General features: G+C 42.4%; 1 protein-coding gene across 2 annotated transcripts in view; it reads left to right on the top strand.

The window, feature by feature from the left end:
* LOC128686935 (uncharacterized) overlaps positions 1-19011 on the top strand; it is a 49245-nt gene that overhangs the window by 16232 nt on the left and 14002 nt on the right. The window contains exons 1-5 of one of the 2 annotated variants that reach the window (XM_070082618.1): positions 6217-6344; positions 8669-9814; positions 10246-10403; positions 13704-14475; positions 15462-15559. In XM_070082618.1, coding sequence (XP_069938719.1) covers positions 8695-9814; positions 10246-10403; positions 13704-14475; positions 15462-15559 — 2148 coding nt within the window. In that variant the 5' untranslated portion in view covers positions 6217-6344; positions 8669-8694. Of the gene's footprint in view, positions 1-6216; positions 6345-8668; positions 9815-10245; positions 10404-13703; positions 14476-15461; positions 15560-19011 lie in introns of those variants that run through there. The other variant, XM_070082619.1, reaches the window with a different exon arrangement.

Genomic DNA, 19011 nt, shown 5'->3' with positions numbered 1-19011 from the left:
GTCGTCAACAGAGTAAAGTCCGAGGCAGCTACGGTGAAAAGCTCTGTTCCACAAGGCACAGTACTCGCTCCCATCTTGTTCCTCATCCTCATATCTGACATAGACAAGGATGTCAGCCACAGCACAGTGTCTTCCTTTGCAGATGACACCCGAATCTGCATGACAGTGTCTTCCATTGCAGACACTGCAAGGCTCCAGGCGGACATCAACCAAATCTTTCAGTGGGCTGCAGAAAACAATATGAAGTTCAACGATGAGAAATTTCAATTACTCAGATATGGTAAACACGAGGAAATTAAATCTTCATCAGAGTACAAAACAAATTCTGGCCACAAAATAGAGCGACACACCAACGTCAAAGACCTGGGAGTGATCATGTCGGAGGATCTCACCTTCAAGGACCATAACATTGTATCAATCGCATCTGCTAGAAAAATGACAGGATGGATAATGAGAACCTTCAAAACTAGGGAGGCCAAGCCCATGATGACACTCTTCAGGTCACTTGTTCTATCTAGGCTGGAATATTGCTGCACACTAACAGCACCTTTCAAGGCAGGTGAATTTGCTGACCTAGAAAATGTACAGAGAACCTTCACGGCACGCATAACGGAGATAAAACACCTCAATTACTGGGAGCGCTCGAGGTTCCTAAACCTGTATTCCCTGGAACGCAGGCGGGAGAGATACATGATTATATACACCTGGAAAATCCTAGAGGGACTAGCACCGAACTTGCACACGAAAATCACTCACTACGAAAGCAAAAGACTTGGCAGACGATGCACCATCCCCCCAATGAAAAGCAGGGGTGTCACTAGCATGTTAAGAGACCATACAATAAGTGTCAGGGGCCCGAGACTGTTCAACTGCCTCCCAGCATACATAAGGGGGATTACCAACAGACCCCTGGCAGTCTTCAAGCTGGCACTGGACAAGCACCTAAAGTCGGTTCCTGACCAGCCAGGCTGTGGCTCGTACGTTGGTTTGCGTGGAGCCAACAGTAACACCCTGGTTGATCAGGCTCTGATCCACCAGGAGGCCTGGTCACAGACCGGGCCGCGGGGGCGTTGACCCCCGGAACTCTCTCCAGGTAAACTCCAGGTAATATAGATGGCCATACTGTATTTAATAACATTTATGTCATAGAAAATGGGAAACTGAGCCTTGGGAGAAGGGACAGTCACCATTTTGGTTTTTGAATTGGATACAACGTTAGTGTAATGGGAAGGAATTTTCGTGCTCTAGAGGTTAAAATTGGGCTGACACGTCTCAAATAGGAGGCGAAATTGTTGGATGTGCAATCCTGCATAACTTGAGATATCAGGCGACAGAACAACTCCAGGAACCTCAGATAAGCTGTCTGATTTGTTTAATTTCTGGCCAGTAAAATTTTCATAAATGTAGGCAAAAGGGGGGGTCCTGTACATGACACATTAATCTCTAGTCAAATTGGTGAGTGTTAATTCTTCTTCTATGTTATATAAATGTGTATTTATAATCATTTTTTAATTTAATATACAGTCCACAAATTTATATATTTACCAGCATTCCCGATGATACAAATCATTTATAATTAATAGGTCCAGAGCAACTTGTGGTTATGACAGTGGTAGGTATCGAAGGGGGACATTTTTTGCGACCTAGGTGTCCCAAATTCCTACTTGTCTATGTAACTCTGATAACAGTAAATGAAAAGATAATTATAAATAATTATGTATATAATGATACATTCAGCTAAATATAATTTGCCACAAATAGCATGTGTTTGAAGACAGCGTTGTACTGCCCAGCGTCGCAACACTTCCTATTGTCAGGAAGTGGACACAAAGTCATAAAATTTAAAAATGTATCGTACCTCAAACTACTAATAATGGCAGTATTGAGGCTGTCCGCCTCATTACTACTATTGTTAGTAGGGTTGGGGTAGGTATATTTTTTTTTTTTTCCCCGAGCTTAAAGTTCCCGAATTGTGTGAATGTTGTCGTCCTGCTGACAAATACAGCAGTTGAGGCTTCTCTCAAAGTTTACTTTGTGTTTCTTGAACATTGCTGTGATAAAGAAAGAGTTTATTTATTAAATTTTAATTAATGCTCTTAAGTTTATCGAATCTTGTAGGTTGACGATATTCCGTGTTGTGGGTAGCTGCTGTGTGGTGAAGTCCGTGTTGTGGGCAGCTGCTGTGTGGTGAAGTCCGTGTTGTGGGCAGCTGCTGTGTGGTGAAGTCCGTGTTGTGGGCAGCTGCTGTGTGGTGAAGTCCGTGTTGTGGGCAGCTGCTGCGTGGTGAAGTCCGTGTTGTGGGCAGCTGCTGTGTGGTGAAGTCCGTGTTGTGGGCAGCTGCTGTGTGGTGAAGTCCGTGTTGTGGGCAGCTGCTGTGTGGTGAAGTCCGTGTTGTGGGCAGCTGCTGTGTGGTGAAGTCCGTGTTGTGGGCAGCTGCTGTGTGGTGAAGTCCGTGTTGTGGGCAGCTGCTGTGTGGTGAAGTTCGTGTTGTGGGCAGCTGCTATGTGATGAAGTTCGTGTTGTGGGCAGTTGCTATGTGGTGAAGTTCGCGTTGTGGGCAGCTGCTGTTTGGTGAAGTCAGTGTTGTGGGCAGCTGCTGTTTGGTGAAGTCCGTGTTGTAGGCAGCAGCTGTGTAGTGAAGTTCTTGTTTTGGGCAGCTGTGTGGTGAAGACCGTGTTGTGGGCAGCTGCTGTGTGGTGAAGTTCGTGTTGTGGGCAGCTGCTGTGTTGTGAAGTCCCTGTTGTGGGCAGCTGCTGTGTGGTGAAGTCCGTGTTGTGGGCAGCTGCTGTGTGGTGAAGTCCGTGTTGTGGGCAGCTGCTGTGTGGTGAAGTCCGTGTTGTGGGCAGCTGCTGTGTGGTGAAGTCCGTGTTGTGGGCAGCTGCTGTGTGGTGAAGTCCGTGTTGTGGGCAGCTGCTGTGTGGTGAAGTCCGTGTTGTGGGCAGCTGCTGTGTGGTGAAGTCCGTGTTGTGGGCAGCTGCTGTGTGGTGAAGTCCGTGTTGTGGGCAGCTGCTGTGTGGTGAAGTCCGTGTTGTGGGCAGCTGCTGTGTGGTGAAGTCCGTGTTGTGGGCAGCTGCTGTGTGGTGAAGTCCGTGTTGTGGGCAGCTGCTGTGTGGTGAAGGCCGTGTTGTGGGCAGCTGCTGTGTGGTGAAGGCCGTGTTGTGGGCAGCTGCTGTGTGGTGAAGTCCGTGTTGTGGGCAGCTGCTGTGTGGTGAAGGCCGTGTTGTGGGCAGCTGCTGTGTGGTGAAGTCCGTGTTGTGGGCAGCTGCAAGTCTTCAGAGATGTCATCACCAGCAGCAACACGCCAAAATGTCTGCAAAGGTAAGTATGAACTGCAGTCATCAATAGTTTGAAGTCTTACTATGTATTTAGAATGCTTCCTTCAACATTTTATAGAAAGAAATATTGCTAAAATATTTTCAGAGCTGATCTATCAAAAATTACCATGAAATTGGAGTAATCCAAGTTTTTTAAATTACCACAGGTTGATGGAACTGGAAGAGCTGGAGGTGTTGATGGTGTGGTGGATGGCAGAGGAGTGACTAGTGGCGCCACTATTCTTGACCACCATGGATAAATGGCGCCATTGACCAGGGGGAGAGTGATGACGTCATTGGTTGTTTGTGGGGAGGGGGAAGGTCGTTAGGGGAAGGGTCGGGGGTTAGTAGTTAGTTGTTACTGGTGGGAGGGTGATGTGTATTTATATCTTTGGTGTCACGCTTTCGGCATGTCTATATGGTGGCAGTTGACCATAATGGGACATGGTTTTCTGTGACAGGAAACCAAAAGGTTGGGTCTGAATCACATGGTGGCGCTTCACTGTCCATGTACTCACCTAATTGTGGTTGCAGGGGTCGAGACTCAGCTGCTGGCCTCGCCTCTTCACTGATTGCTACTAGGTCCTCTCTCTGCTCCCTGAGCTTTGTCATACCTCGTCTTAAAGCTATGTATGGTTTCTGCCTCCACTACTTCACTTGCTAGACTGTTCCACTTCCTGCCAACTCTATGACTGAAGAAATGATTCCTAACATCCCTGTGACTCGCCTGAGTCTTCAGCTTCCAATTGTGACCCCCTTGTTTCTGTGTCCCATCTCTGGAACATCCTGTCTCTGTCCACCTTATCTACTCCACGTAGTATTTTGTATGTCGTTATCATGTCTCCCCTGACCCTCCTGTCCTCCAGTGTCGTCAGGCCGATTTCCCTCAACCTTTCTTCGTAGGACATTACCCTGAGCTCCGGAACTAGCCTTGTTGCAAACCTTTGCACTTTCTCTAATTTCTTGACGTGCTTGACCAGGTGTGGGTTCCAAACTGGTCCTGCATACTCTAGTATGGGCCTGACGTACACAGTGTACAGTGTCTTGAAAGATTCCTTACTAAGGTATCGGAACGCTATTCTCAGGTTTTCCAGTCACCCGTATGCTGCAGCAGTTATCTGGTTGATGTGTGCTTCCGGAGACGTGTTCGGTGTTATGCTCACTCCAAGATCTTTCTCCTTGAGTGAGGTTTGCAGTCTTTGCGGTCTTCTTTGCCCTTCCCCAATCTTCATGACTTTTCATTTGGCGGGGTTGAATTCGAGAAGCCAGTTGCTGGACCACATCTCCAGCCTGTCCAGGTCTCTTTGTAGTCCTGCCTGATCTTTATCTGATTTAATTCTCCTCATTAACTTCACATCATCTGCGAACAGGGACACTTCAGAATCTATCCCTTCCATCATGTCATTCACATGTACCAAAAATAGCACTGGTCCTAGGACCGACCCCTGTGGGACCCCACTCGTCACAGGCGCCCACTGTGATACCTCATCACGTACCATGACTTCTTGTTGCCTCCCTGTCAGGTGTTCTCTGATCTATTGCAGTGCCCTTCCTGTTATATGCGCCTGATCCTCCAGCTTCTGCACTAATCTCTTGTGAGGAACTGTGTCGAAGGCCTTCCTGCAGTCCAGGAAAATACAATCAACCCACTCCTCTCTCTCGTTTCTTACTTTTGTTACTTTGTCATAAAACTCCAGAAGGTTTGTGACACAGGATTTGCCTTCATGAATCCGTGCTGGTTATCGTTTATAATCTTGTTCCGTTCCAGGTGCTCCGCCACTCTCCTCCTGATAATCTTCTCAATGACTTTGCATACTATACACGTCAGTGACACTAGTCTGTAGTTTAGTGCCTTGTTTCTGTCTCCTCTTAAAAATGGGGACTACATTTGTCATCTTCCATACCTCAGGTAGTTGCCCAGTTTCAAGGGATGTGTTGAAGATTGTGGTTAGTGGGACACACAGCATCTCTCCTCACACACACTCGCACACACTCACACTCCCTCCCTCCCTCCCCTCACCCTGGTCACCTCTGACCTCATGGTTTGGTCATTTACCTCTAAACTGATGCTAACCAGAAATAGTTAAGTCAAGTTATTCTAAGGGAGAGGGGGTGGGGGCAGCCTTTCCTTCTGTTTTCTGATGCTCCCCACACACACTTCATTTGTTAATTCCTTTTATTAATTAAACTATTTTTTTATTATTACATTTTGTTATAAAGGAAGTCCTTTGTCTGGGCGGGCCCCTCTAGCAGAGGGGGGCGGGGCAGTTGCCCCCTTATAAATCCGGCCCTGGGTCCAGGTTCAATTCCCGGTAGGAGCGAAAACATTCGACGCATTTCCTTACATGTTGTAAGGGACTGTTAGTGGACTGGTGTGGGCTGCATCCTGGAGGGTAGAAGATTGAGGACCCCAGTGGAAATAAGATACAGTCCTTCGATGACGTACAGCCTTTCTTGGGTTATTATGGGTGGCTAACCCTTCGGGGTTAAAAATTCTAACAAAATCTTGTCTTAACTCCGGTAAGAAAAAAAAAAGGCAACCAGTATCTAATAATAAAAATATTATTATGTGAAGATCTTGCTTCACACGGCGAGGTTCCGGGTTCAGTTCCCGGGGAGGGTACAAACATCGGACGTGTTTCTTTCCACCTGTTGTCTATGTTTACCCATCAGTAAAATAGGTACCTGGGTGTTAGTGGACTGGTGTGGGTCGCATCCTGGGGACAAAACTGACCTACGTTGCGGGAAATGCTCAGCATAACAAGCGGCTTTCTATATAGTAATATGTCATTAATGTCAGCTATGGTCTGTAAACCTTGTACTTGTAGTAAATAAGGATATTATTATGTCAATAAAAATTTAGATATGAATGCTGATGAGTGACGTCACAATGACGTCATGCCTGCCCAGCAGCAGCAGGGAACCCACAATGGAGAAGTGTTAACCTGGTGTTATATTGTCTCTTGTGACACTGTGGAGGCACTGTGGCACTCTCAGTGACCCTGGTGACCACAACACTTGGTTCTGAAGGTCAGTATGACCCTTGACTCCTCCTAAATAACTGGTGTTAAGGCAGCTGCTGTGTGTTTAAGGGCGAATATTGAATTGCATTTATATTTTTTAGGAGGAACTTGCATTTGCACCTTAAACAGGGGGATAGGGGGGAAGGGGCTTTGATGCCGGTGAAGGGCTCTGGATCCGAGGGATTAAAGCAACGCTTTTTTCAGTGCCAACTTTATTACCTCGCTGTCCCAGTGGTCTTTAACCCAGTGGAAATAAGTCACCGACTTTTTTGGGGTTTTCTTGGGCAAATTACACTCGTAATTGTACTTATGTGTATCAGTGCCTAAATAATATAGTTACTAACCCCCTACGGGTTTAACACTTCCCCCACGAACATGGTTCAGTACACTAATTTTCCACAAGTGTCTTGTGAATTACTAACTTGTGTGCAAATTAACCCAAGATAACCCAAAAAGTCATTTTGACTGACTTTTTGGGTTATGCTAAGTAATTTACACTATGTATGATAATTGTACTTACGTGTACCAGTGCCTAAATACACTGACTTTTCTAGGCCTATAGAAAAATGCCTTTTTGGTTAACATAACCAAACATAATGTGAAGTATATAGGTATATAGGGCTCTGGTGGCCTGGTGGTTAACGCTCTCGCTTCACAAGGTGAGGATCTGGGTTCGATTCCCAGCCAGAGTAGAAACATTGGACGTGTTTCTTTCAACCTGTTGTCTATGTTCCCCATCAGTAAAATAGGTACCTGGGTGTTAGTCGACTGGTGTGGGTCGCATCCTGGGACACTGACCTAAGGAGGCCTGATCACAGACCGGGCCGCGGGGGCGTTGACCCCCGGAACTCTCTCCAGGTATCTCCAGGTACCTGACTTAACCTAAGTGACAATTTTCCGACAGGTCTTCGTTAGGTTACATTATTTAACTTGTCAGATTTTAGCTTCTTTCCAATTTGTCCAAAATATTATTGTTTCCATTACAAAATCTACTTAAAAGAATTTACATAATAATCAAAAGAATATAATTGATTATAACCTAAATAAACAATTCTCACAACAAATAACCATTTTCCCCATTGAGTGGATAGTATGGTCGTTATTTGTGTTATAAAAGATTTGCAAATTTCATTCCTGGAAAAATACTGATCAAAAGCCTTATAAAAGTGTTATATAAATATATTAATTAACAAAAAAATTAACACATGTATCAGATACATGAAAATTGATTATATACATGAATATATTATTAATTATTACAATAAGTACAAAAATAAATGTAAATTTTTGATGTAATGGCCTCATAGGGAAGATTCTTAGTGTCAGTTAAAACAAGATCTTGTTGAAAATCACAGGAAAAGCATTTAAAAACTACTGTAGAGATGGGATAGTGCCAAAATTTTTGTTAATACCAACATTCAGTTTTAGGCAGATACTGATACCATCAGAAAAGGCCTATACCAATACCAAGGCCTTGGCACACCATGCTGTATACATAATGTACATTGGTAATGTACACACAACTTACAGATGTACTGCAATGAACAATGGAAATAAGTTTAAATGTACAATTTATCCAGTGGATTTTGTTTGTCTGAGGTTCAATATATTGAGAGTTTATTGCACATTTTCCCTCAAGGGAGGTTCATTGATGCTGGTGAGGGGCTCTTGATCTAGGGAATTGGATCTATGCTCCAGTTCCCTGAATTAAGCCTGAAAACCTTCCATCACCCCCACATGCACTGTATAGTCCTACGGGTTTAGCGCTCCCCCATGGTTATAATAATAATTATTATTGCACAGTTGCTTGAATAAAACAGATACAGATTTTATTTATTTAACAGCAGTTGTTGTGACAGGCTTCTTCATACTCAGTACCGTACTTTAAATTCATAAACATTCTCCAGCTGACATCTTGAAGCAAATACAGCGGACCCCCGCTTAATGATCACCTCCCAATGTGACCAATTATGTAAGTGTATTTATGTAAGTGCATTTGTACGTGTATGTTTGGGGGTCTGAAATGGACTAATCTACTTCACAATATTCCTTATGGGAACAAATATGGTCAGTACTGGCACCTGAACATACTTCTGGAATGAAAAAATATCGTTAACCGGGGGTCCACTGTAATATAACATGTTTTTTCCCAGGTGCAAAGGCAGTTTCTTACAGGTTATTATAGGGTAGTGCTTCCCATGATATTTCATAATACAATAATAACTGCACAGAGTTCTGAGGAAGTATGAGTCATGTTTCTCATTCTAGGTCTAGAATAGTGCATTATATGGTGAAATCCCTTGTCTAACAACAATTTTCATCTATTTCCAGAGCTGTGGGAGACATGAGGCATCACCATGATACACCTGGTTGTGGTTTTGTCTGCTGTAGTCCTCACGCCCTCTGACGCCACGCCTGCAGTGCACTCTACTGTACCCTCGCTGCCAGCTGCACCCTCGCCTCTTGGTCACACACTAGCACCTCATTCTGTCTCCATATCCACCTCTACCATACAAACCACACCTGTTACCTCTCCAGCATCACCTTTGCCTTCTATTAATTTCCCTAACATAGCTCATGCTATTTTGCAATGTCAGCAGTCTGATAATTACTACCCAACACTACAGTCCAAGGACAACCTCTTATTGTTCTTGTCATTATTACAGACAAACAAAGATAACAAAACACACACTTATACAAGTTCGTGGAATCAGATTTGGCAGTCCCACTTGTGGATGTGCATTCATTCAAGCATTATGAAACCAACTTTTCCACCTTTACCAACAGGTACACCTCAAGCCAAGTATATGAAAGATTCAATACAAGTCCACTTTAGGCATGCACAGCCTTTATTATGGCCATACACTAACAGAAACCAGGTACAAGTGCAAATAAATAAAGAAACTGACAAACAGATTTCAAATTCTCGACCAAGCACAAATCGTAATGAGCCAATACAATGGAATCGTATACCCATAGAAAATGCTCAACCACAAGAACCAATAGAAAATTATGATGAAATTTTGACAACACATGTACAGACACAACATCTACTCGTGCCCGTAACACAAACACCCATAAACAAAAACGAAGATAGACCACAAAAAGAGAGAGAGAGTAGTAAACTGACGTTGCACTCTGGAAAAGACACTAATAAATGTAAACACAGTCTAAAGATGCAGTCACCCATCAAATTAAAAGATGAATTATCACAGTTGCAGAAGTCCACGATTAAGGAACAAGAAGTACAGATACTAACATCCTCTGAGAATAGCAAACAAATATCACAGGTGCTTACAGAGAAACTAAAGCCACAAACCTCCACAGATATGATCACTCATTTACTAAAGGCCACAGCACCAATTGACATCAAAGCACAAATTGACCAGATACAGTCACCTATCAACAAACAGACACCAAAATTCCATGTGGATCCACAGAAGGATGGGTGGCAACAGAAGCTGAAGAGATCCTCAGGTTTGTTTGATGCTTCAAAATTTTGTGTTAAATCTGAATTTCTAAATGAATAAAACACATTATTTGCAATGAGTTAATTTAATCTCTGTATTCTGAAATATTTCTTGAATATCTTTTAAAATCAGCTTTTGAGCTTGAGTAATGCTCGGCAACAGCATTTTAAGCTTCAGAATGCAACAAAGATTGAGAGAGTGAGTAGTGAGATCAAATCAGAAGAGCTGCTAATAAAGAAAATTCATTGAATTTACCTAGGCTGTTGTTATTAATCAGTAGTTGAAACTACGTATCAGTAAAATCAATATTAGCTTTTGATTACTAAGGATTATAGTTCCATTGACAATAAAGAGTAACTTAGAGCTACTTTTTAATGAGCCATGATAGTGGGTGCTCCTAATTAATCTCGTGTGACTAAAATATGTAATCCTTTGCAGACATTCGCAAAATTAAAGCTCGAGTTCCACTTGTGCCCCTTTCTTCCAATGTTGGTGTAGAGACATCCATACCATTAAGCCAGATATCTGTGGAGAAAGCAGAACAAGTGTCAGTGTTAAATCATACTCTTCAATCACCTTCATTTCTCACAACTCCAGTGAGTATGACTGTTAGAAGGAAGTGTTAAAAGCTTGAGGTACTAAGAGATGTTTCCACGTGGGTCACTCGAAGTGTGCTTAGGGTTCGATTCCTGGTACAGGTGGAAATGTTGGTCATGTTTCTTTACACCTGCTGTCCCTGTTCACCTAACAGTAAATAAGTACCTGGGTGTTAACCAACTGGTGTGGGTTGCATCCTGGGGAGTGGTGGTATATTTTAGATTGGACTGGGCTTTGAAATGAGCTGAGGTAGGATAACAGCTCTTAGCCTGTGAAAATTGATTTGTGTAAAAAAAAAAAAAAATCATCACTCCATTTTTCCCAGTGTGCTCTTCAAGAAGAGCATATTGTTGCTCATGTAGGCCTCTTTATCCAAGTAACTGGAGCTACCTTCTCATTTGTTGGATCAAGCCTGATTAACTCCCATTCTCCAGGTCCTATATGACCCATATAGGTTTAGGGCTTGCATATGAAAATAATCCCCCAGCTGCAAAAAATAAATAAATAAATAAATAAATAAAAATGCCTATACATATACAGCCTCTCCTCACTTAACTGGGTTCCGTTCCTAAAGGTAGGTCAGTAAACGAATTGGTCCTTAACCCTTTCAGGGTTTCGGCCGTACTAGTACGGCTTATGCACCAGGGTTTTTGACGTACTAGTACGCCTAAATTCTAGCGCCCTCAAATCTAGTGAGAGAAAGCTGGTGGGCCTATATATGAAAGAATGGGTCTATGTGGTCAGTGTGTGTGGTACAAAAAAATCCTGCAGCACACGGTGCGTAATGAGAAAAAAAAAAACTGACCGTGTTTTTGGATTAAAACAGCGACTTCGCACCGTATTTTCGTATGGTATTTATTGTTGTATTCTAGTTTTCCTGGTCTCATTTTATAGAATGGAAGACATATTACAGAAATTGAGATGATTTTGACTGGTTTTACAAAGAAAACTACCTTGAAATTGCGCTCAAAGTAGCAGAAATGTTCGATTTTTACCAAAGTTCAAAAGTAAACAAATCATGCTATGCGTCCAATACACGTCAACTGGTGAGTCTAATATTCTTTCACAAGTGCGCTGATAGTATTTATACCATTTCTACACCAATGCAGTAGTCTGAATAGCAGTAAATCTTCTATTATTTTTTTGAGAATAAAAATTCAAAGTGGAAAGCAAAAGAATGTAAGAGGAGCCTGGGGATGTGACTAATGAACAGAGGAAATGTTATTTTAGTGCCAGGAATGTCTTTCTTGTTTATTCTGGACCCTATTCGGAAATTGGCATCTTTTGAAATTTGTGTGAAATTGGCAAAATTGCTAAATTCTGACCACTGTATTGGATAGTTGAAATCGGTAAATGGGTGGTTTCTTGTACTCATTCGATAGAAAAATTGGAGTTCTAGCGAAATAGTTATGATTTTTGTCAAGTACACTGGAATTGGCCGAAAATAGGGCTCAAAGTGGGCAAAATCGTCGATGCATAAACATCGTCTAGACTGCTAACTTCGCGAGAGCATAATTCCTTAAGTTTTCCATCAAATTTCATACTTTTGGTGTCATTATGATCAGGAAAAGATGCTCTATCTTTTCATAAAAAAAAATAATTTTTTTATTTTAAATTTGGCCGACCCTGAGAACAAGTCTCTGAGAGGGCCTGTCGACCCTGAAAGGGTTAAGTGAGGAGCATACTATACTGGTAGTGGGTTTGTATCAACCATCTTTAGATATTGCTTTAATGTCACATTTGCACCATTTATAACATTTCTGGTATATTTTTAAATGTTTATACATACTATATAGAGTTTGCTACTATCCATGGTTTCGATATCCATGGCAGGTCCTTGAAGCATATCCCCTGTGGATATATATATATACTGTACTGTATATATATACAGTGGACCCTCGACTAACGCTATTAATCCTTTCCTGAGAGCTCATCGTTAGTCAGAATAATCGTTAGTCAAGTTAATTTTCCCCATAAGAAATAATGGAAATCAAATTAATCCGTGCAAGACACCCAAAAGTATTGAAAAAAAAAATTTTTAACACATGAAATATTAATTTTAATACAAACTGAAGAAGACATGCACAGTTACATGACACTTACCTTTATTGAAGATCTGGTGATGATTGATGGGATGGGAAGAGGGGAGTGTGTTGATGGTCTTAGTGTTTAGAAGGGGAATCCCCTTCCATTAGGACTTGAGGTGGCAAGTCCTTTTTTGGGGTTACTTCCCTTCTTCTTTTAATGCCACTAGGACCAGCTTGAGAGTCACTGGACCTCTGTCGCACAACATATCTGCCCATAGAGGCCTGTACCTCCCGTTCCTTTATGACATTCCTAAAGTGTTTCACAACATTGTCAGTGTCACCATTAAACACTTGTTCAGGTTTCAGTCCTTCACTGTCTATGTACTCCTTGAATTCCTGCACACATTTTTCAGCTGCTTTTTGGTCCAAACTGGAAGCCTCACCATGCCTTATCACACTATGTATGCCACTACGATTCTTAAATCTCTCAAACCAACCTTTGCTGGCCTTAAATTCACTCGCATCACCACTAGTTGCTGGCATTTTTCTAATTAAATCGTCATGTAACTTCCTAGCCTTTTCACATATGATCGCTTGAGAGATGCTATCTCCTGCTATCTGTTTTTCGTTTATCCATACCAATAACAGTCTCTCAACATCTTCTATCACTTGCGATCTCAGTTTCAAAAACATAGTTGCACCTTTGGCAAGAACAGCTTCCTTGATTGCCGTTTTCTTGGCCACAATAGTAGCGATGGTTGATTGGGGGTTTTGTGTACAGCCTGGCCAGCTCGGAGACACGCACTCCACTTTCATACTTAGCAATGATCTCTTTCTTCATATCCATAGTAATTCTCACCCTTTTTGCTGTAGGGTTGGCACTAGAAACTTTCTTGGGGCCCATGGTGACTTATTTTGAAGGTGCAATCACTAAAAAGGCTGTGATAATATGAAACGTTCCGATTGTATGCTTGGAAGCAACCGCGGTGGCTGGCTGGCTGGCTTCTAAATACTGGCCAGAAGTGCATGCGTCTCAGACGGAACCAATAGTGTTGGTCGAGTTTTTTAGCGCTAATCGAGGCAAAATTTTTGCGATAAAATGTATCGCTAGTCAGATTTATCGTTAATCGATGCCATCGCTGGTCGAGGGTCCACTGTACGTATACAGTATCATACTTTTTTTTTTAACAAGTATGTTGATGCAGATGATAGTGACTAAACTTTAGTGCTCTACTTTTCCTTTAAACTTGTTATATTTTTATATTTTTTCAGAAAAATTGCAATGGAAGCACATGCAAGAGTAATGGAAGAAAGTCGCTGTATTTCTACCTTACTAAGAATATAAGGATCCTACCCTCCTTCAGTAATATGAACAGTAGGCTTACAAGTTTTAATGAGCCTAACAGAGTCAGGAGTGAAGGTGTCATCTCTGATCATGCTAAGAACATGTTACTGAAAAACGGTAATTCTCAACACAGTAATAATGAAACTTTTAATGTGGATAGTGAAGTCCTGAACAGCAGCAATAATTCATTGAGCAAAACTAATACACTTTTAAAGATGAATAATATTAGAGATGTTCTTGTACCTAATAATGAGGCAGGAATGACAAATGCTGGTAGTTTAAGATTGCTTGATAACAAGTGTACTAAAAGCTTCAACAAAAATTGCATTTTTAAACGTAGTGCAAGAACTGACACCATGAATGAAGATTCACATCTGAGTAATGTAGTAAACATGAGTGATATCACTACAGTGAGAGAGAACAGAAGTTACAGTGACAACACAACCAGCAGCAACAAAGTGACCAGTAACAAAAGAGATGAAAACTTAGGTGTTAACACTTCTCTCCAAGGTAAAATCAGCACCAATGTTAACAGTGATAAAGAGCAAAAGAGTAAGAGTAAAATTAGCAAACAGGGACGGATGCGCCGAGGGCGTGAATATAGACGCCTGGATCGCAGACGAAAGAATCGTGGACAGGAAGAGCACAACAGAGATTTTTCACTATGGATAGATAGAAAACAAGTAAAGATATTTAGTGGTAAGTTTCCTTCATTTATATTTTATCGCATCATGCATATAAATGTGTCTAATCTGGCACTGTATCGAAGCAACACAAAAGACTCTAAAGTACTCTAAATGTACAGGTGCTCCTTGACTTAAAATTGGGTTATGTTCCAATAAACCCATCATCAGTCAAAAATATCGTAAGTTGAATATGAATATGATTTGCTAAATAAGTAAGTAAATAATGACAGCCTCTCCTCACTCAACAATGGAGTTCCATTCCTAAGACCACGTTGGTAAACGAATTCGTCACTAAGTGAGGAGCATACCATAATGGTAGTGGGTTTGTGTCAACCATCTATATTGTTTTAATGTCACCTTTGTACCATTTATAACATTTCTGGTATATTTTTTAAATGTTTATACAGCAGTGTACTGTATATTGTAATATGTAAATAGAATAGAGGAAATCAGCTCTAATACACATTACATGTATTTAGGTAGGCATACTGGTCAGAGAGCCCATTGTAAGTCCAAGTCATCGGTAAACGAGTACGTCGCTAAGTGAGGAAAGGTCGTACTGTCACTGAATAAGTAAATTAACAAATAATTACTGGTACTGAATACCAGTATTGAAAAGCAAATGAATACACATTACGGACTTGCCAACTTCATGCTGGGTAGCTAACTTCAGTTTCATCTCCAAAGTGTAATTGCTTTTGTACCATCGTAGAGTCAAAATATCAAAAGTTGAGGAGTACCTGTATGTGGACTTGGGAACATTTAGAGCATAGTAGCTTTATTAATAAGATCTACAACAGGACTTGATTGTGGATTAAGCAGTGAAATGCTGTACCCTGTGACTATATTACAGTATTTCACATGATTCTTCCTCTGGATTTTGTGATTGTGTTGATATTCATTATTTGTATGTTTGTCTTTCACACTTAGTTTGCTTTTTTTTTTTTTCTAAGCTTGACTAGAGATCCTACATAGTTTGAAGTCACTGTGTCATAACAGGTTACATGATGGAGATATATGCCATCCACAATGGCCGAGTTCTGCCCTACATCCTTGATCCCAACTTTGAGAAGCAGCTGCCTGTCATCCCATCTGAGGTAAGTTGTTTAAGTTTGTGTTATGATTTGTGCTTTGTCCTCACCCTCTTTCCTTTGTTATGCCATTTATGTGTTTCGTTTGTTTTTAATTTTAATTACTTTCTTTTATAATTTTCTAGTTTCATCTTTTCATCTGGTGTAAGTTATTTTTACTTGAATATTTTTCCTGTAAAAATTCCCTGTCACTTACTCATAGTACTCTCCCTACTACCCTTCTCTGCAACCAACCTGCACTCCTGCAACCAACCTACACTACTCCTCTGCAACCAACCTGCAGTCCTCCTCTGCAGCCTCCCTACCATACATTCACAGGGAGTAAACAGTTTCCATAAAGCAGTATAGCTTGAGATATTGTGTATGTGAAAGTTTTATGATCAGATAAAATCAAAGGTAATAACAGTAGTGTTTGGGATCCTGCTAAGTGTTGCATGCATACAAAAATAAAGGGTAAAGGGGAAAATTGGGTCTTCATATATTACCTGCTGTGTTTCTGGCTTACAGAGGAATAAATTCCATGATGGCAGAGTAACTGAGAGGAAAGCTTGGTGCTGTGCATTGCAGGTCCTGGAATAATGTATGCATCTGATAGGGTTCTCTGACATTAAACAAGAAACTAGCAGATTATAAAGAAAAACGGATATGTACTAAACTCAAAGATTCTACTTGTCTTGGTCTCTCTCTCTCTCTCTCTCTCTCTCTCTCTCTCTCTCTCTCTCTCTCTCTCTCTCTCTCTCTCTCTCTCTCTCTCTCTCTCTCTCTCACACTCTCTCTCACACTCTCTCACACTCTCTCTCTCTCTCTCACACTCTCTCTCACACTCTCTCACACTCTCTCTCTCTCTCTCACACTCTCTCTCTCACACTCTCTCTCTCACACACTCTCTCTCTCTCACACTCTCTCTCTCTCTCTCTCTCACTCTCTCTCTCTCTCTCTCTCTCTCTCACACACACTCTCTCTCTCTCTCACACACTCTCTCTCTCTCACACACACTCTCTCTCTCACACTCTCTCTCTCTCTCTCACACTCTCTCTCTCTCTCTCACACTCTCTCTCTCCCTCCCTCCCTCATGCACCAACATGTTAAGGACACTACCAGAGTGAGAGGGGAGGATGAACCAGCAAGACTGGACCTTGTGTTCACCCTGGGCAGCTCAGACATTGAGGACATCAAGTATGAGAGTCCCCTAGGAGCTAGCGACCACGTGGTTCTGTGCTTTGAATACATAGTAGAGCTGCAAGTGGAGAGAATAACAGGAGTTGAATGGGAAAAGCCTGACTATAAAAGAGGGGACTACATAGGGTTGAAGAACTTCCTGCGGGAGGTCCAGTGGGACAGAGAACTGGCAGGAAAGCCAGTAAATGAAATGATGGAATATGTAACAACAAAATGCAAGGAGGCAGTGGAAAGGTTTATTCCCAAGGGCAACAGTAACAACGGGAAGACCAGAACGAGCCCCTGGTTTACCCGACGGTGTAAGGAGGCAAAAACAAAATGCAATAGAGAATGGAAAAAGTACAGAAGGCAGAGAACACACGAAAATAGGGAGATCAGTTGCAGAGCCAGGAATGAGTACGCACAGGTAAGGAGTGAGGCCCAACGACAGTATGAAAATGACATAGCATCGAGAATCAAGACTGACCCGAAACTGTTGTATAGCCACATAAGGAGGAAGACAACAGTCAAAGACCAGGTGATCAGATTAAGGACAGAAGGTGGAGAACTCACAAGAAATGATCAGGAGGTATGTGAGGAGCTGAACAGGAGATTTAAGGAAGTTTTTACAGTAGAGACAGGAAGGGCTGTGGGAAGACAGCACAGAAGGGAACATCAAGAGGGAATATACCAACAAGTGTTGGATGACATACGAACAACTGAGGAGGAGGTGAAGAAGCTCTTAAGTGACCTTGACACCTCAAAGGCGATGGGACCAGACAACATCTCCCCATGGGTCCTTAGAGAAGGAGCAGAGAGGCTGTGCGTGCCTCTAACCACAATCTTCAACACATCCCTTGAAACTGGGCAACTACCTGAGAAATGGAAGACAGCTAATGTAGTCCCCATATTTAAGAAAGGAAACAGAAACGAGGCACTAAACTACAGACCTGTGTCTCTGACATGTATTGTGTGCAAAGTCATGGAGAAGATTATCAGGAGGAGAGTGGTCGAACACCTGGAAAGGAACAAGATTATAAATGAAAACCAGCATGGGTTCATGGAAGGCAAATCTTGTATCACAAACCTCCTGGAGTTTTATGACAAGGTAACAGAAGTAAGACACGAGAGAGAGGGGTGGGTAGATTGCGTTTTCCTAGACTGCAGGAAGGCCTTTGACACAGTTCCCCACAAGAGATTAGTGCAGAAGCTGGAGGATCAGGCACATGTAAAAGGGAGGGCACTGCAATGGATAAGGGAATACCTGACAGGGAGGCAGCAACGAGTCATGGTACATGAAGAGGTATCACAGTGGGCGCCTGTTACGAGCGGGGTCCCACAGGGGTCAGTTCTAGGACCAGTGCTATTTTTGATATATGTGAACGACATGATGGAAGGAATAGACTCTGAAGTGTCCCTGTTCGCAGATGACGTGAAGTTGATGAGAAGAATTAAATCGGACGAGGATGAGGCAGGACTGCAAAGAGACCTGGACAGGCTGGACATGTGGTCCAGCAACTGGCTTCTCGAATTCAATCCAGCCAAATGCAAAGTCATGAAGATTGGGGAGGGGCAAAGAAGACCGCAGACAGAGTATAGGCTAGGTGGACAAAGACTACAGACCTCACTCAGGGAGAAAGATCTTGGGGTGACCATAACACCGAGCACATCACCGGAGGCACACATCAACCAAATAACCGCTGCAGCATACGGGCGCCTGGCAAACCTGAGAATAGCGTTCCGATACCTTAATAAGGAATCGTTCAAGACACTGTACACTGTGTATGTTAGGCCCATACTGGAGTATGCAGCACCAGTCTGGAACCCACACCTGGTCAAGCACGTCAAGAAGTTAGAGAAAGTACAAAGGTTTGCAACAAGGCTAGTCCCAGAGCTCAAGGGAATGTCGTACGAGGAAAGGTTAAGGGAAATTGGACTGACGACACTGGAGGACAGAAGGGTCAGGGGAGACATGATAACGACATACAAGATACTGCAGGGAATAGATAAGGTGGACAGAGATAGGATGTTCCAGAGAGGGGACACAGGGACAAGGGGTCACAACTGGAAGCTGAAGACTCAGACGAGTCACAGGGACATTAGGAAGTATTTCTTCAGTCATAGAGTTGTCAGCAAGTGGAATAGCCTAGCAAGTGAAGTAGTGGAGGCAGGAACCATACATAGTTTTAAGAAGAGGTATGACAAAGCTCAGGAAGCAGAGAGAGAGAGAGGATCCAGTAGCGATCAGTGAAGAGGCGGGGCCAGGAGCCGAGTCTCGACCCCTGCAACCACAATTAGGC

This window comes from Cherax quadricarinatus, chromosome 7 (assembly GCF_038502225.1).
Source record: "Cherax quadricarinatus isolate ZL_2023a chromosome 7, ASM3850222v1, whole genome shotgun sequence".
In the NCBI taxonomy this organism is placed as follows: Eukaryota; Metazoa; Arthropoda; class Malacostraca; order Decapoda; family Parastacidae; genus Cherax; species Cherax quadricarinatus.
Note: the sequence above shows the minus strand (reverse complement) of the source record. Positions and strands in the feature narration are given on the sequence as shown.